The sequence below is a fragment of the Motacilla alba genome, chromosome Z (genome assembly GCF_015832195.1).
Source record: "Motacilla alba alba isolate MOTALB_02 chromosome Z, Motacilla_alba_V1.0_pri, whole genome shotgun sequence".
Lineage (NCBI taxonomy): Eukaryota > Metazoa > Chordata > Aves > Passeriformes > Motacillidae > Motacilla > Motacilla alba.
The window spans coordinates 1,084,927-1,101,709 of NC_052046.1; the positions used below are offsets into that span (position 1 = coordinate 1,084,927).

The 16,783-nt window shown below is 43.9% G+C and overlaps 1 protein-coding gene across 1 annotated transcript in view; it reads left to right on the forward strand.

Moving 5' to 3' along the window:
• MYO5B (myosin VB) overlaps positions 1-16,783 on the forward strand; it is a gene marked incomplete at its 5' end in the record, with an annotated part of 99,866 nt that overhangs the window by 62,391 nt on the left and 20,692 nt on the right. The window contains 7 exons of the mRNA XM_038124351.1: positions 1,579-1,663; positions 3,068-3,216; positions 3,958-4,077; positions 5,140-5,277; positions 6,845-6,907; positions 13,581-13,832; positions 14,606-14,703. Of these exons, the coding sequence (XP_037980279.1) occupies positions 1,579-1,663; positions 3,068-3,216; positions 3,958-4,077; positions 5,140-5,277; positions 6,845-6,907; positions 13,581-13,832; positions 14,606-14,703 (905 nt within the window). The remainder of the gene's footprint in view (positions 1-1,578; positions 1,664-3,067; positions 3,217-3,957; positions 4,078-5,139; positions 5,278-6,844; positions 6,908-13,580; positions 13,833-14,605; positions 14,704-16,783) is intronic.

Below are 16,783 nucleotides of genomic sequence, written 5' to 3' on the forward strand. Positions count from 1 at the left end.
CCTATTGCAGCACAGGTTTTCCTTTCATTCCATCACTCTTTTTTCTCTTCTTCAATTTTTAAAGATTTTTTTTCCTGCCATGAAGACACTAGTGCTGATCTAATGGCAGATGTGATTTATGTTGAAGGAGTGCCGTTGGTTTTGGCACAGAATATTAAAATCTTGGCTCAGTTCACAGCATTTAAAACACCAGTAGCTCTGTAGGCTTAAATTGTGGGGTCTTTCACTTTGTAGTTGTACATCCAGACTCCAGCCTTCTAGGAGAGGTGCAGACAGATGTAATGCAGACAGCTGGAGAAAATTAACAGGGAGGGTAACAAGTGGGGAGATTTTTCAGTTTGTGTATGGAACAGGACTGATTCAGTTGTGACTTACAAGAAAATATTAATTGTGCTTTTGTCCTCATCATTAGCATGTATCTGGCATAGCCAGTGTTTGATAAAATGCCTTAATTTGAACATGCTTGTGTAGACTGAAATCTGTGCTAGGAATGCATGCTAGCTGGGCTGCCTATAAATTTAATCTAGTGGTGACAGCAAAATTATTACTCTTGGGCTCTGAAAACTCTTATTATGGTGTTTACATTGTTGTTTATCGTTGGTGCCTTGAGATCCTTCTGCTGTGTGTAGCCATTTCCTAAGCAGTGGCTACAGGAAGTGAAGGAGCAGGCATAGGGGATGACACGTGCTGGGATGATGTGTGCTCTCCCCCTGACAGCAGCAGAAGAATCATCCTGCTTAGCTGTGGCAGTGTATTTCACTTGAAAATATGATGGTTGTGTGTTGAGATAACGCTGTTGAATGTGCCAGAATTCAGGAGGCTGAATAAAGTTCCATGATTGGTTGCTGTCAGCATCCAGTCCAGCCTTGCAGTTGTGACAAGTGAAAATAGCATTTTTCAGGATTTAGTTCCTGTTCTCATTATTTTTTACGAGGCAATTGTTGTTAATAGTTGCTAAATGTGCTGCTTTTGTATTGCCAAGGACCTTGGTACATGTCATTCCTCGCTGTACCAGAGGTTCTGTAGTTGTGGGAAGCACTGAAGTGACTCATCGTGCTACATGGATTAACAATTAAGTTAAAAAAGCCTGATCTATTCACTCAGCTCACATTCACTGTGTCCATCTCAGCTCCTGAAGTGCTACATCTCTGGGAACAATCAGCAGATTTATTTCCCCAGCAGCTGTGACTCGGTGCTGTGATTGAGGACAACGATGAAACCCATTGAAATCTAAAAATAAACCTCTGATTTGATGACCTGATCACTTCCAAGAGCTCTGCTCCTGCAGGTCATGGACACCTAGTCCAACTGCTCAGTATTTTGTAAGATTTTGCTGAAAACATTGATTTAGGGGAGAAGTGCACTCAGGAAAGGGAAAGTTATTCTCTTTTGTAGCAGTGCATGTCTCCTGTGTTTCTGCTACTGGTGCACAAAGGATAAGTGGCAAAGCACAGGGGAACAGATCTTTTAAAGAGCAAAGAGAGGCCGAACAAAGCCCCCTGTCTCCTGCCAGGTGAAATTAATCCCTGCAGGAGCCCTGCCCTGCAGCCAGCAGTAACTCTCTGCCTTGTTCCCTAGCGTATCTCCGACCTGGAAGAAGAAAACGCTCTCCTGAAGCAGGAAAAAGAGGAGCTGAACAGCAGGATCCTCTGTCAGTCTGAAGGTAGGAAAAACTGCCTATGGCATCGTCATGCCTTCATTAGACAAGGGCTTAATCTTCTCCCCTGAAGCTTGTTTTCCCTGCCTTGTAAAGTGCTAATCTTCCCGTGACCCTTTCCTGGTGGCTTTTGTCTCTGTTTTGTTGTGCAGGTAGTTCTGTTCATGCTGTCCTACTGCTTGAACAGAGCTACCTGCACAACAGGTAAGCCAGAGGCCAGATTATTTGGTGAAATGCAGAATAAAGTACCTAGCAAGGCTTTTTAGTTCAATTATGTTAAAGCTTTTCATGCAGACAGTGTGGGAGGCAGTGAAGCTGATGGAGTAGGGAATAGCTGTGTCCCAAGAATAATTAATAAAGGATCCATGGGGCAGCACAATTCACATTATTGAGCTGTGGCAAAGGATTTGTCTAGTGTGACATGAGCCTGTGAGTGTTTTTTAAAAGTAGAGACTTAGCTGACAAGTCATGCAGAGGGGAAGCAACCTGGGAAGATCCCATTTCACAAAAGGGACTCTGATGCATGTATTGAGCTTTTCTATTTTTTGTCATCCTTTTCAGCTTTGATTTTGCAGCAAGATTTACAAAGGTCATCCTGCTGTGGATGTAACTACCACTGTTCTGTGGTACTTGTGAAGTGCCTTTTGCTCCTAGCCTAACACAAAACAAAGCAATGAAGATAACATATTAAGAAGAAAGTTGCTGCAAATATTTATTAATCCCTTACAGTATACTTTTGGAGCGTCTAAGATGGGAGAAAGGAAGTGGAGGGGGTTGGTTTGTTGTTCACCCATTTAAAACAACACATGGGCTGCATTTGCCAGGTTCCTCAGGAAGAAGGGGGACCAGGTTTGCTTCCAGAGGGGAATTTTTTAACAAAAGACTGAATTAATTTGGATGAAAACTTCTTTGAACCCCCACAGTCTTGCCATGGTAAATGGTTGATGATGACGTGAGAAAGAGCTGCTGTTGTTGATTTGCTCCTATGCTAAAGCTGCTGGTGGGAAACAGGCAGGGAAGTTTTTATATGCAGCAAGTACCACCATTGCAACCTAAATGTATTTCTGTACAGTGCTGGTCTTTTCTGAAGTGGGTTTATGGCTGGTCCAAGGGAGCTGGAGCTGCCACAGTTAAATGACGGTTTGTAGGTGCTGGAGACTTCTCTTTAACTCAAGGCAAAGGACTGCTCTGCAAGCAGAAGAGCTCAAGCTGTTTCAAATATTGAGGAGACAAATACAGTTTATAATAGTCTTTAAATATTAGTGAATACTTACATGTATTTTAAGGCTCTTGGGAGAGAGTATTTTTTTCATTAGTTGTTGTTGTTGTTGTTCCACATGTTTACAAGAAGCTTGTTTCTCAGCCTAAAGTTTGTGATTTCTTTTTTTTTTTCCCCTTCCTATTTTAAAGATGAATTTGCACGAAACACAGTTGAGGAAAATATGCAGATGAAGAAAGAGCTGGAAGAAGAGAGATCTCGTTATCAGAACCTGGTAAAAGAGTATGCAAGTCTGGAGCAGAGATACGACAACTTGAGGGATGAAATGACTATTTTTAAGGTAATGAAACTGGAATTATCCCTGTTCCCCTGTGCCCTGGACCTGATGTTGGTGCCTGGATAACCTGGCTCACTCACCACCAAAACATTTAGTAGAACTGCCATTAGTGTGCAGTTTGTGCTTGATATTTCCAAGGACACCTATCTTCACTAGAGCCAAACCTTTTGTGTGCTTGGTCTTCCATGCTTCTCTGTGAAATGCTTAGAGATATCTGTGAACCTCAGCAAAAGCTGGGTTGTGCTTTTCTTGTCTTGTTTTTGTGTCAGGATGTTCACGTGCAGGTGTTGGGTTAAAAAAGGAAACAAACAAAACCTCCAGCGATATGACTTCAGAATTTCAAAACCCAGAGTTTTTAGGTTCAACATTGCTAAAGTGTTGGCAAAACTGTTGAAAATCAGAGTGCTGCTGGATTTGATGGAAGGCTGAGTGTTTAAAGAGTGTCCTGGAGGGTGCTGTCAGCAGCACAACCTTGAGCTTAGATTTGCCTGTTCACACTTACCAGGCATCTGGTGTTGTGAGGAGCCTTTAATTCAGGTAGAATTTTTAAGCTGAGCTTCTCTATCACTTTTACACTCTGAAGTGTTAATAGGAATTTTAAGGGTAGGGCATTAAAACTTAGAACATGTAAGTCTCTGTAAGGTAACTTAAGTGTACAGTCACATATTTGCTCTAAAGAAGCAACACTTGGAGAGGAATCCTTTAACACTGGGTGCTTTATGTGTCTGCATCATTTCTTGGCAGCAAACACCGGGGCACAGGAGAAACCCATCCAACCAGAGCAGCTTGGAGTCTGATTCCAATAACCCATCCATCTGCACCTCTGAGATCGGGGACACCGAGGATGTGATACAGCAGGTGGAGGTACAGCAAATGAGGAGGGAGGGCAGGGTGTGATGGCTGTGGGGTTTGCAGCACAGCGGGGCAGTGCAGGTTGGGCAGTGAGGTGTGATGGATGAAATTGATTCCATGCTGTAGAAACACGTCGTTAATTGTGTGAGAGTGACTGCAGGGTTGTGGTACTCTGGCAAATTCTGTTTGCAGCATCAGGGCTCTAAAATAATGCAGTGCTGTCTTTGGGCTATACCAGCTTGAAGACTGATGAAAATTCATCACAGCAGTTACACCCAGCACTGATGGATCATGACTGTATCATGATCCCTCTCTGCAAGGACACCAAAATTCATTGGCCTCTTGCCCCGAGCATTTTCATTCCCATGCATTTTCATGGATGCTTTGCTGGCCAGCACAGCCTTGCAATCAAATCAACAGTCTCCTAATGCAGAAAAGAGCAGCACAAATTATTCCTTGGCTATCAAGAATCCTGTGGAAAAGGGAAATGTGTTTTTTACTTACATCTGATAGAATAGGCTGCTTTTTAAACTCCACTTTTCTGACTCTTGAGCACTTACAGGTGATCAGTGTCCCTAGGGTCGGCCCTGCCCTTGCAGGACCATATTTTGTGTCCCAATACACATCTGCAGAAGCCCCCGTTTCCCTCTGCTGGCTGCTGCATTAAATTGCTTTGGTATTTTTGAACAGCTCTGAACGCATTTTCTGAAGCCAAAATAATCAGTATTGACAATGGTTTCATATAAAATATTCCAGGTGCAGGCAGTTAAAAATCCCCAACAAATAAACACTTGACTGAAAGGGACATTTTTGATGTTCTTAGCCCCATCACTTACTTATCTGTTGGGCTGTTCAGCATTCAGTGATGTATCAAAACATGCCAGGTATTTTACTGACACTAAAAATAGGTGTTTAAAATGTGGATTTGCTCTTTGGAAGTACATGTGTTTCTCAGGATGCTCTTGTTCCTGGCTGTGGCTGATGTACAGGCAGGGTGCATCTGGCACTGTGCATGGGTGTAGAATTTGACACGGAGGTCTTCTCTTTTTTTCCCTCCCTCCTGTCCTTCTCCAGGAGATTGGGATGGAGAAAGCAGCCATGGACATGACCCTCTTCCTAAAGCTACAGAAGCGAGTGAGGGAGCTTGAGCTGGAGAGGAAGAAGCTGCAAGCCCAGCTGGACAAAAAGGAGCAAGACAGCAAGAAATCCCAGGCAAGTGGCATCTTTTCATGGATACTCATATTTCATATTTGTAACTGGCTTTCCTTGATTGCCTGAGGCCACATGATGTAGGAATTCAGCTTTGAGAGTGACAAGTTCAACATAAGAGGCTACAAATCCATCTGGAAAATGGAGATAAACTTTTTTTTTTTTGTCCGCTGAGGACAATTGGACAGGAGAACTGCTTTATTTATTTGTTTAAACAAACTGGTTATAAAGTATTTAGGGCAGTATCTTAAGCTTCTTGAAAGCAATGAAATGTGGAATCAATTTTGGCACACGTTATTCCACCAGCACTGACCCTGTGTCTCACATGTGGCACTCTGCATATTCAACAACCCTCCCTTTTGGATGTGTTCTGTTATTCAAGCATTTCTTTGCTGTCCTGGCTTCCCCCCATCCAGAAGAGTGTGGCATCAGCTGAAAAGCACTTCACACGCATGTCAGTCAGACTGGTGTCCCCAGTTTGATTTTATTATCATCTGTGTGTCTTGGTTAGGTTTTTTCCCTCAGTAATGGTCATAGAAATGAATACAGGTTAAAAGTTTAGTAAATCAGAAATGTCAGGATAGCTGTTAGAAGAATGGGTTCTTAATTTCTGTTGTAAGGCAGGGATAGTCTTTTGCTGTATTCTTCCTTCCTTGTGAAAAAAAAAAAAAAAAAAACCACAAAAAAAACCCAAACCAAAAACAACCCCAAACTTCCTAAAATTTGAGTTAACTTGCTTGAACGCAAATTAAAAACATGCATATTTAAAAAAAATTAAGATTACTGCCAGCCCAGAGGTAACTCAGTGGACAGGAATCTGTGAGTCTGAAAATGCATCTCTCTAGGTTGTGGTGAGCTGACTGCTGGGTTGGGGGGTTTTAACAGCAGTTCTCTTGTGTGTGCTTTCCCTGCCATCTGTAGCCAAGGCTCTGTGGCTTGTCAGAGGCCAGAGTGTGCTATGAAACAGCAGTGCTGCTGTGTGCTTGGTGTCCTGAAGCACTGAAGATACTCTTTACAAATTGCTGGGAAAATGCCATCCCTCTTGGACACATATTTGGAATTTCTTGGCCTTCTGTTGCTTTGTTTGGGAATTATTTTCGTTATTACTCTCCAGTGTGAGATCAGTTTACCTTAGAACAAATGCAGTAGGAGACTCAACAAAATCATCAACAGTAATTATTTACTTGCCTCACTAGATATCCTTATTGATCACCCCTAGCAATTTGCAGGAAACACCTGAAAGGGGAGACTTCCCCAGCCTCTCATTCCCGCTGCAGGAGGATTAAAAACCTGTTTTCCAACTGCTGTGTTGGAGATTGTTCCCTTAATGACTGTCATTGTTTGAAAGCTGCAGCGAGGCACAGTTGTCAAGATATTAATGAGAGATTAAACCGTTTTCTCTTGGAGTGTCCTCTGCCCCACTGGTGTTGCTGGGATGCTGTCTGAGGGCAATTAATGACATTATTATGGTTGAGCTGGCCAGCAGGGCTGAATGCTGATGGAGACATGCCCAGCTACCCTGTGCTGTGTGCCAGTTCCTCAATAAAAATTTACACTTTAATCTGCACAGGTAATTGAAATAAAGACTGAAGTGGCTTCAGAACATGAAGATTTTGCATACAACAGCCTGAAGGTGAGTGAGAGGCTTCTCCTTAGTGCTGTAACCTATTCCATGGCTCCAGCAGCCCAAACAAATGGTGTGAACATGATAATAATCCAAAACCTGCTGTAATCAGCTCTGTTAGAGAGGGCAGTTGGAAAACTGTAGCTTTCCATCTGCTCCCGGGCATGAGATGGGCTCACCTATGTTTCCCTCTGGGGTGACATCTGTTTTCTGCTGATTTACCTGTCTCCGAGTCATCCATGGAGGTAACAAACCCACTCATGGTGAAGGGGGCGTTTTCCACAGCAGGTATTCCCTCTGGGATTTTGTTGGGCTCCCTTTGATGGGCGCTGCAGGTCTCAGCAGTTGGCTTTGCACCAGGTAAATTCTTATGGGCTGCTTCTTGTTCCAGGCTCCACCTCTGCTTCTTAGCCCACCTTCAGTGCTATCCCAAGGTGCCACTCAGGTCAAACACAGATAAATCTGTGGAGTGACTTGAGCCTCCTTAAATGGCTCCACCTCCCAGCAGAGGTGCTGGATGACCACAGCCATCCTGTGTCTTCTCAGCATTACCCTACCCTAGAATTTGTCTTGCCCCCAAGCTCTAAATCCTGACAGTTTGTGTCCCCATCACTTTCTCCTTGTGAGCAACTGAAACCTCCTGGGCTCCTACCACAGCTTCTGTGGGTTCTATCCTCCCGCTCTAAATGTATTCTAACACTTCTGGCCTTAACTGTCTTAGACCAATTTTTATGTCCTGCTTATCCTCAGAAAACCAGTCCCTAGGATAGCGTTTTATGGGAATTTTTTTATGCTGGCGTTTTTTTCGGTGCAGACCTACCTTTCTGACATTCCTATCCCCTTAACAAATATTGCAATGTAACTGAGAAATCCAGAGGAACATATGTTTTCCAGAATAGCATGATGCTAAACCATCTGTCAGTAGTAATATCAATTTTTCCTTCTGCATCATCTCCTCTGAAGGATGCAAAAAAAAAAATAAAAAATCAGAAATTAGAGATGGAAAGGATGTGCAACCCTCACTAAGCCCTTAGAGTATCAGTAGATTTTTATGACACTTAATAATCCAATTTTATTTTCCTAGCATGATATTGGTGTAGCTCTGTGCTGTTTGTGATGGAGGGAAACCCCCCTGAATTTCCTTAGCACCTCTCCATAGCCCCTTGAAGAAGAAGCATGGCCAGATCACTGCCCAAGCGCCTTCCAGCTGGTTAAACATACTTGTGGAAGGTTTAAGTTTCTTGACCTTGTAAAGCAAAATGGAGTTGCAGTTTAGAAGGGGGAAACCCAGCAGATGAGACCCACCACCTCCTTAAATGGCTTCTGGAATTCTGAGTTCTGTATGAGTTCACAAACTGTGTTTTCTTCAAGGTTTAACCCTGGATGTTCAGAGTGGAAATACTAATTTTGGGTTTTCCTACTTTCTGCATACTGACATACTAGCATTCATAGTTCTACATATCTAACAAAATAAAAAAAAAAAAAAAAGTTGAATGTTAAATTTTTAACAAATTAATGTTAATACTATTTCATAAGAATAGGTGGTATGTGTTGCTAAAAATGCAGGATTCTTTAAACTTTAGTCTGAAATAAATGGAAAATGAACCTGCAGGGAATTCACATTTCCTCTAGGAGTGTTTTCCTGAGACGGACACTGAAAAAGAGAGACAAATACACCTCCCTGCTGTTCTCCCCACATCTGAACACAGGACACAGCCTGAAGTCTCTGTCTGCAATGCAAGAGTGACTTACTGCTGATTTTGAAGGCTTCTTTTCCCTCCCTCCCCCTTGACAGCTGCTTCCAAGGCTATGACAAAGCTATTCTTCCCTTCTCTTTCTCCTGCTAATTTATATCTCAAATATTTATACTGTCTCTGGTTCCTTTAAGAGTTTCTTGTGCATATGTTTATTTTTCATTTTTACCAGCTTAAAAAGACTTTATCTTGGGGAAACAGTCTGAGGTGCCTAAAAGCTCACACACAGGACAGTCTTTCTGTGGATGCTCTTGAATGGCTGGTGAGGTACCAGTTAGTCAGCCATGGACAGGGACACCTTCCCCTGCACCAGGCTGCTCCCAACTGGCCTGGGACACTTCCCGGGATCCAGGGGCAGACACAGCTCCTCTGGGCACCCTGTGCCAGGCAGGGCCTCACCACTCTCACAGACAGGAATTTTTTTCCTCCTTTCTTATCTAAACGTTCTCTCTTTCAGTTTGGACAAGATGAGCTTTAAGGTTCCTTAACTTACAAACTATTTTCTCACTATTTTAAAGTAAGATTCCGTACTTTATGTCCCATTTCAGACATTTTTGGACACTCCCAGCCCCTCAAGCGGGACAATACAAGGTGTGGGTGCTACTGGATGGCTGTGCAGGTTTGGCTTCTGCAACCAGCACATGGTCTGATACTTCACAGGTGTCTGCTGTCCTCCAGCTTGGTGTCTTGGTGTAATTATTACTATAATTATTACTGTCATGACACCCATGATGGCAGGGATTTGCCTTTGGATTTAGCATCTGGTGGAGAGCCTGTTCTTGATGCAGATTCTGATGGAGGGAAGTGAGTGAGGCACAGTGCTCTGTTAGAGAGGCTCATCTGATTTTTTTAGTTTTGTAAGACTGAAATGTGTGAAACTTGAGCTAACACTGATAAATTTACAGGCAATTTAAATAAATTTGCAGGCAATTTAAATTTACCTGTCCTTTGTAATGGAGAAATACATTTCTCAGAAGATGCTGTCCCAAAATACACCCAGCCAGATGTTTGGTTAATCATTATCCAGGAATACAAAACAGGGAGTTATGTCCCTCAGACATGCCAGTGAAAAATGTGTTTTCCTTGTTTTTTCAAGCTGGGAAAGTGGCAGTGGGAATGAAGGCACCAAGGAGCCCTTGCTCTGACTCCGTGTTCCTGAGCAACCTGTTCTAGTGGCAGCTGTCCCTGCAGCTGGATGAGATGGCCTTAAAGGCCCTTCCTAACTCACACATTCTAGGATTCCAAGCAGGAGCAAGACGCATAATTCAGTTTCTCACTCGTTTCATCCCTTAGAATTGGCAGCTCTTCATAAATGAGCTGCATAGAGGATTTAATTTTCTTTTCCTGCAGAGTACCAGAAGAGAAGAGAGGGAGCAAAATCCTGGCATGGCAGTGCTAACCTGTGACTTAGGCAGGCTCACACTGCACCCAGCACTGCTCTGTAGGCCCTTTGCTAAGGAGTGAAGCTATTTCCATCACCATTAGTGACAGGGGACCCCTGTCAGAGCTGTTTAACACTGCATAGGCTGGGACAAGTGCGAGTTCAAGTTCAGTGCATCCTGACTGTAAAATTTTTTGGTCGAATTTATTTGTCAGATATTTGTCAAATAAATCAGCATGACTGGACTATGCTGAAGAAAGAGCATTTTTCACTTGGCCAGTAGAAATCTCTTTCCACATCCATAGCATTTTATTTTAGCTTCTGATCTTCCACGGCAAGTGCTGATGCAAAAAGGGTGTGTGAGCTGAGAACAGAAGGTGTTTCAATGTTGCTCTATGAAATCCACAAAGAAAGGAGCAAGGAATTAACTTAAATGTAAATTTTGAAAGGAGTGCATGGTAGGGGCTCTTGGTGCAGGGTTATTGGTATTTGCTTTCTTCTTGGTCTTCTTGGCTTTGTTTCTTACCACCAGCCAGGGGCTATGTACAAGTCACGAACAGGATGGGACTGCTAGGAATGTGCCTTCAGCTATTTTATTTCCCAGCATCAGTCTCATGACATGGTTATGACAATGGGAAGATGCCAACAGCTCACATCCCAGGTAGCAGACAAAGAACTTAATGTTACAACTTCATAAGTTTTTTGACCAATCACACAAAGCAAAAGCATATTGACAGTAGTTCTATCCAATCACTATAAGTACATGTACCTTTGCTTAAAACAATGCTTGCTTATTTAGAATACAATCCTGTTTGTAAGCCTTAAAACACAATGCACAGAGCTCCATTATTAAGCTTAGAACTTCCTAATATCTCTCTGGATATACTTTTCTGCAGCTTAGGGAGTTATTCTAGACAAGTGTTAATACACAGATTATTGTTCTATTTGTCCTTACTTTTCTACTTCTTACATAATTTTTCTGCTGACCATTCTCATGGCTACTGCTTAGCTCTAATCACAGCTCTGCTGTCCCTGAGGCCTGCCTTTTGCAACTTTCCCAAAACCCTCTGATTTTATGGATTCCCACAATTCCCCCTCTCGGTTCACCTGAAAAAACCTTCATAACTGTGTTGTTTATTAACTATTTTGCATTTCATAGCTTTACTATAATATATCTGCTTATTACTTAAAGCATCATTTTGCTTGCACTAAGCATTGCTATATTACAACACAGCAATTTTAATGCTGTGAGAGTCTAATCAGTTCAAAGGGCTTAAGTCCTATCTGATAATAATTACAAGTCACTGTTCAAAAAAGTCTTCTTGGTTCCAAGGTCTTTCCCAAAACCCTCTAATTTTATAGATTCCCACAGTTTCTAACCAGAGCTTGAAATGACCAGGCCTTGGAGTTAGCAGTGTGGCTGACTCATTATAAAAAACAGAGGGGAAAAAGGGACACGAAGAGGAGGAGGATGGAGGTCAAGAAAAAGGAAAGCAGAGGTCTTACCCAGCAAATAACAAAACACACAGAAGAGTTATTTTAGTAGAAAAGCAAGTAACTGCTTTCACCATCAGTGAGGGGTGATGCTTCTCCATGTAGCAGGAAGAGTTAAACCCAGTTTGATACCAATTCCCACCACACACACACACTTCCAACTCCTGCTTTCAACACCACTTACTGAAAAAACAGAAAAGCCCATGCCTCACATACATGGTTAATGTGGAATTAACCAGATTTGATGGATCTAAGGCATTTCTTATCCTTTTGTTTTTTTCATGACAGATGGTCTAAAGTACCTGAGTATGCCCCATTACTGGTGTTGTCTGTTCAGCTAGGAGCATGCTGCCCAAATGCCAGATCAGCTATTCTCCTCACACCTCTGCTGTGATAAGCCATGCTATTTATAATTTGTAAGGATTTATAATTACAACACCCGTTTCCTATGGAAATGGGGTTTACACAGCTGTGCTAGCTGCACACTGTGTAAATGATATAAATTGCCCCCATCCCCCCCAGCCATTTTTGGATTCATTAGCTTGACTCAGCCCAAGCTGATAATGAAGCAGATATCCCAGAGATAGGAGGGGTTGTGAAAGGAAGCCGTGGGAAGGCTCAGTAAGCAGCAGGAAGATGAAGCACGTGGGTGACAGTGGGGATGATTTTGTGCTGTTGTAGACACTGGAGAATCCACATGGATGGGGGTTGGTCCCTAGGCAAGAGCTGACTCCTCATCAGACAGCAGACTTTGTCAGCTCATGTGTAGGGCTGTTGGTTTGTGCTGTGTTGGATAAGGGTCCTGTCAGGGTTTGGTGTTGCCTGAGAAGTCTGGGGGCATGGGGACGAGAGGGAGCACTCCTGGGTGGCACCATGCAGCAGCCAGGGGTGGAGGATCATGCAAAGGGAGGTGGTTTGTTGTGAACAGGACTCCAAGGAGTCTGGCTCACAGCCAGTCTGCGACCCACAGCAAGGACTGATGGTTTTAAGCTTGAAGAGGGTAGATTCAGATGGGATATTGGGAAGAAGATCTTGGCTGTGAGGGTGGTGAGGCTCTGGTGCAGGTTTCCCAGAAAAGTTACTCCTGGATCCCTGGAAGTGTCCAAGGCTAGGTTAGATGGGGCTTGGAGCAGCCTGGGCTACTGGAAGGTGTCCCTGCCCATGGCAGGGGGTGGAACTGGATGAGCTTTAAGGTCCCTTCCAACCCAAACCATTCTGTGATTGCACCGTGTGCAGCAGCAAAGCTGCTCTTCACCCAACAGGGATTCTCCAGCTGGGTTTTGGGTGGTGGCCAGGAGCTGCCAAATGTTGTGCTGCCACCTGCAAACAAAGCTTTGTGGTGACAGACTAAAATAAAGGCTCTCCTAGCTGCTAGAGCTCTATTCCTCTGTCTTCTGCTGCCACGCAGAAGTGAATGAGCCCTTCAGTTATCTCAGCTAAGATGTTGTTATTCAGGAGAATCAGCTGGCATCAAACTAGCACAGTGAAACACAAGTGTCTGCCTAGCAAACGCCAGTGGCTGAGGAGACATCAGGGTGAGGAAATCCTCCAGCTATAAACACTGTACTGGGGTGGGGGAATTACAAAGTGTATGAGAAAAGAAGAGGGAACTCAGAGACCCGTGGCTCACCTAAGGCATGCCTGCCATGATGATGGTTTGGGCAAACAAGCATCTTCCAGCTTATCTAATGAATATGAAAGGTGAGCTGAATGTTATGAGGGTTGTGTGATTTATTGATTCAGAAGGAAAAGAGGTGGAGGTGAAAAGAGTATGCTTAGCTTCTTTAACAGCATGCTATTGTGTTTAGAAATAGTGTCAACAAACTAAAAACACCCCGGGTCACCCTGTAGTGTTATTAAATAGCAACAGGCTGCTGACTAAAGCAAAAACCTTCCCTGAACCACAGATGGCTGGGCTGGCAGCAAAACCCAGATCCTGGCTTGCATTGATCTGTAACCATCGATAATTGAGTCAGCCTAGAGGCATCTCAGAAGAGGACGAGGCACCACAGGGCAGTTTATCTCAACTGCTTAATGGCTCGGTGTTTTCCAGAGGCAAGAGCTGGAGTCGGAGAACAAGAAGCTGAAAAATGAGCTCAATGAGCTGAGGAAGGCCATTGCAGACCACGCCACCCAGAACAACTCTTCCAACGACGTGCAGGACGGCTACAACCTCCTCCTGAACCAGCTGAAATCGGCCAACGAGGAGCTGGAGGTGCGCAAGGAGGAGGTGCTCATCCTCAGGTCGCAGATCATGAAGGCAGCCCAGCAGAAAGAGACGGGGAAAAACATGGTAAAGGAGAGGGTAATGGATTTTCTCTTTTCCTTCTTCCCCTCTGTTGGTGGAGATTCACCGGCTGCCTAAGCAATGCCATTCCTGCTCTGGTGGGCAGGATGGCACAGGGAGGTTATGGGGGTTGTGCAGGGATACAGGATGTCCTGCCTGGGGATGAAATGCAGCTCCTGGCATTTCAGACAGCCCAGGACTATCATGGTACTGCTGTAGGGTGCCTACCCCCATACGTGATGAGGGTAAGCCAGCCCACGCCACCCCTGCACCAATGTGTGTGGTTCAGCATGTTTCTGGTGATGTTTTGCAGCAATAATCTTTTCCTGCAAGGAAATAGGGTGAGGGAAAAGAATTTCTAGACCAGATTCTGCTCACTTAGGGCTGGTAGAGCTGTAATGTGTTTCTTCTTACATGCAGTCAAGAAGGGAACCTGTGTCTCAAACAGCTGGGATGGGATTTGTATTTAGAGCACATGGAAGGGCACATTTTCCAGAAACTCCATGTTTATTGATTTGCTGTCTTATCATTCCTCAAGGTTTTGGTGTGTTTTGTATTTCAGACCAAGCTAAGCACCCTGCTTACCCTCTTCCCAAGTTCACTGCATCTTTCTTCCATCTCTTATCCCTCCTGATGCGTGTGTGTGGATTAATAGAAACTCAGTAGTGTGGTGGATGCCCCAGGGATGCTTTTAATAGAACAGTTGAGAGTTGTTTGGTGTCAGGAACTCGTAGAGCTGGGCAGAGTGTTAAAGCAGGAAGTCACGCTGCTGTTTTGCACATCTGCTTTAGGAGAGCATCTCCCCCAATGCCAGCTGGCCCAACAGTGACCGGCACGTTGACCAGGAGGACGCGATCGAAGCCTACCAGGGCATGTGCGAGACCAACCGGTAAGTGTGGCACACACCTCTCCAGCACGGGGGGACTCTGTGTGACAGAGGGATCCACACCAAAGTCAATGTGTTCTAGAGGGCTGCCAGCCTCTGCATTGTGCTGTGGACTCAAGGGTGGGCCATAAAGGTGAAACCAAGGACACGCATCTTACGGAATTGTAGAATCCCAGAATGGTTTGGGTCAAAAGAGACCTTTAAGATCATTCAGATACTGAGCAGGTGGAAAGGCAAGCATGGAAGTGAGCAAAACCGAGTTTTTACTTTGCTTCCAGTATGGAAATAGCAGGAAGACTAAAATTTGGGATTGTAGTTGTATTTATTTCACAGAATTCACAGAATAACTAGCTTGGAAGAGACCTTCAAGATCATCGAGTCCAACCCAGCCCCAACACCTCAACTAAACCATTGCACTGAGTGCCACATCCAGTTTTTGTTTAAACACATCCAGGGATGGTGACTCCACCACCTCCTCCAGGCAGGCCATTCTACAACTTTATCACTCTTTATGTAAAAAACTTTTTCCTAATATCCAACCTGTATTTCCCTTGGCACAGCTTGAGACTGTGTCCTCTGGTTCTGTCAGTTGCTGCCTGGAGAAAGAGATCCCACCTGACTGCAACCACCTTTCAGGGAGTTGTAGAGAGTGATAAGGCCACCCCAGAGTCTCCTTTTCTCCAGGCTGAACACCCCCAGCTCCCTCAGTTGCTCCTCAGGTATCTCATACTGTGTTGGGAAAATGCCACAGTTCCCTTCTGGTTTTTCCAGAGGCAAAAGCCCACTGTGGTTGACTGAGCTAACAAACATGCTGTATTCCCTGGAAACACTCACATTATTGATTTTCTTGCACCCAAACTGAGTGTCAGGAACAACTGTTTTATTGCTGGTTTACCTCAGTGAGGATTAATACTTTGAACATCTGTCTGTCCTGGCAGTAACAATGGGCTGATATTGCCAAGCACTAAATCACTCCTTGCAGCTGCCCAGGAGGATATAAAATAATAAAGCAGTATCTTTCAAGAAGAAAAAAATTACATGGATTAAACAGCAAGATAATATGAAAAGTAAATTTTTATTTTACTTCAAGGAAATTGAATGTTTTTTGGGTTTTTTTTCTCTTGACAAATACAGATGTTTGAAGCTTTTTACCCTCTAAATAATTTGCATTCAGCAAGGAAGAAGACCCAGCCATTGTGGATTAATGGCTTTTAATAACACAATATGGTTTGCTACTTTGTAAAGTGGTTGCAGAAGGTTGTTAACATTCCAGGCTGGGACCTGACTTAATGAGGATTTTATTGACACCTGTATGAATATGAGGAAGGGCCCATTTAAGTGGAGCTCAAAACCCTGGTGGCTGGACTGAGGCTCTGCCCAGGCTGTTCTGCCAGCTTTCACCAGGTCTGGAGGCCTGCAGCAGTGGGGATTGTTGGGCCCAGGACTCTTTTGACATTGGTTTCTCACTTGGGCATCATGTCTGGCTAGATCAGGACTACTCTTTGTGGTTTTTTTCAATTTGCTGTTGAATATTTGCTTTCCTGAAGTGAACTTGCTGATGAGATTTCTGCCCCTCCTGCAGCAGAGATGATGAGATTAATTTGCACATCACATTCTTGTCAGTAAATCAGTTGAGCTCAGTGTGCTTTCTGCAGCAAGGAGTAGGTTTTGGTCACTTAATGAATTCTATGAATTTTCTCTTCTTTCCTTCTTTTTCCTTCTTTCCAACATTCTGCTGGAGCTGTAGGTGCTCATACAAGATGTGAAATACCATTGTTGGGCACAGCTTTAATTACTCCCTAAATTTTCCAGTGTGCGTGCGTAGGGCAGGTTAGTTTGTGTTCAGGGGTTGGTGAAGGAGTCAAAATAAGGGTTGCTGCTTCCACAGGAAAGGTGTCTGACCCAGGGGTGTCACTGGTCCCCAGCATGAATTGGTATCTGGCCATACTGGTGCACATTGCCTTCTGTGCCTCCTGCCAGGAGGCTCCAGTCCTTTCCCACCATTCTGGTTTCCGCACTTGACTTCTGCAGAAAGAACTGAATCATAGAATCATTTAGGCTCAAAAAGATGTCATGAGGTTCA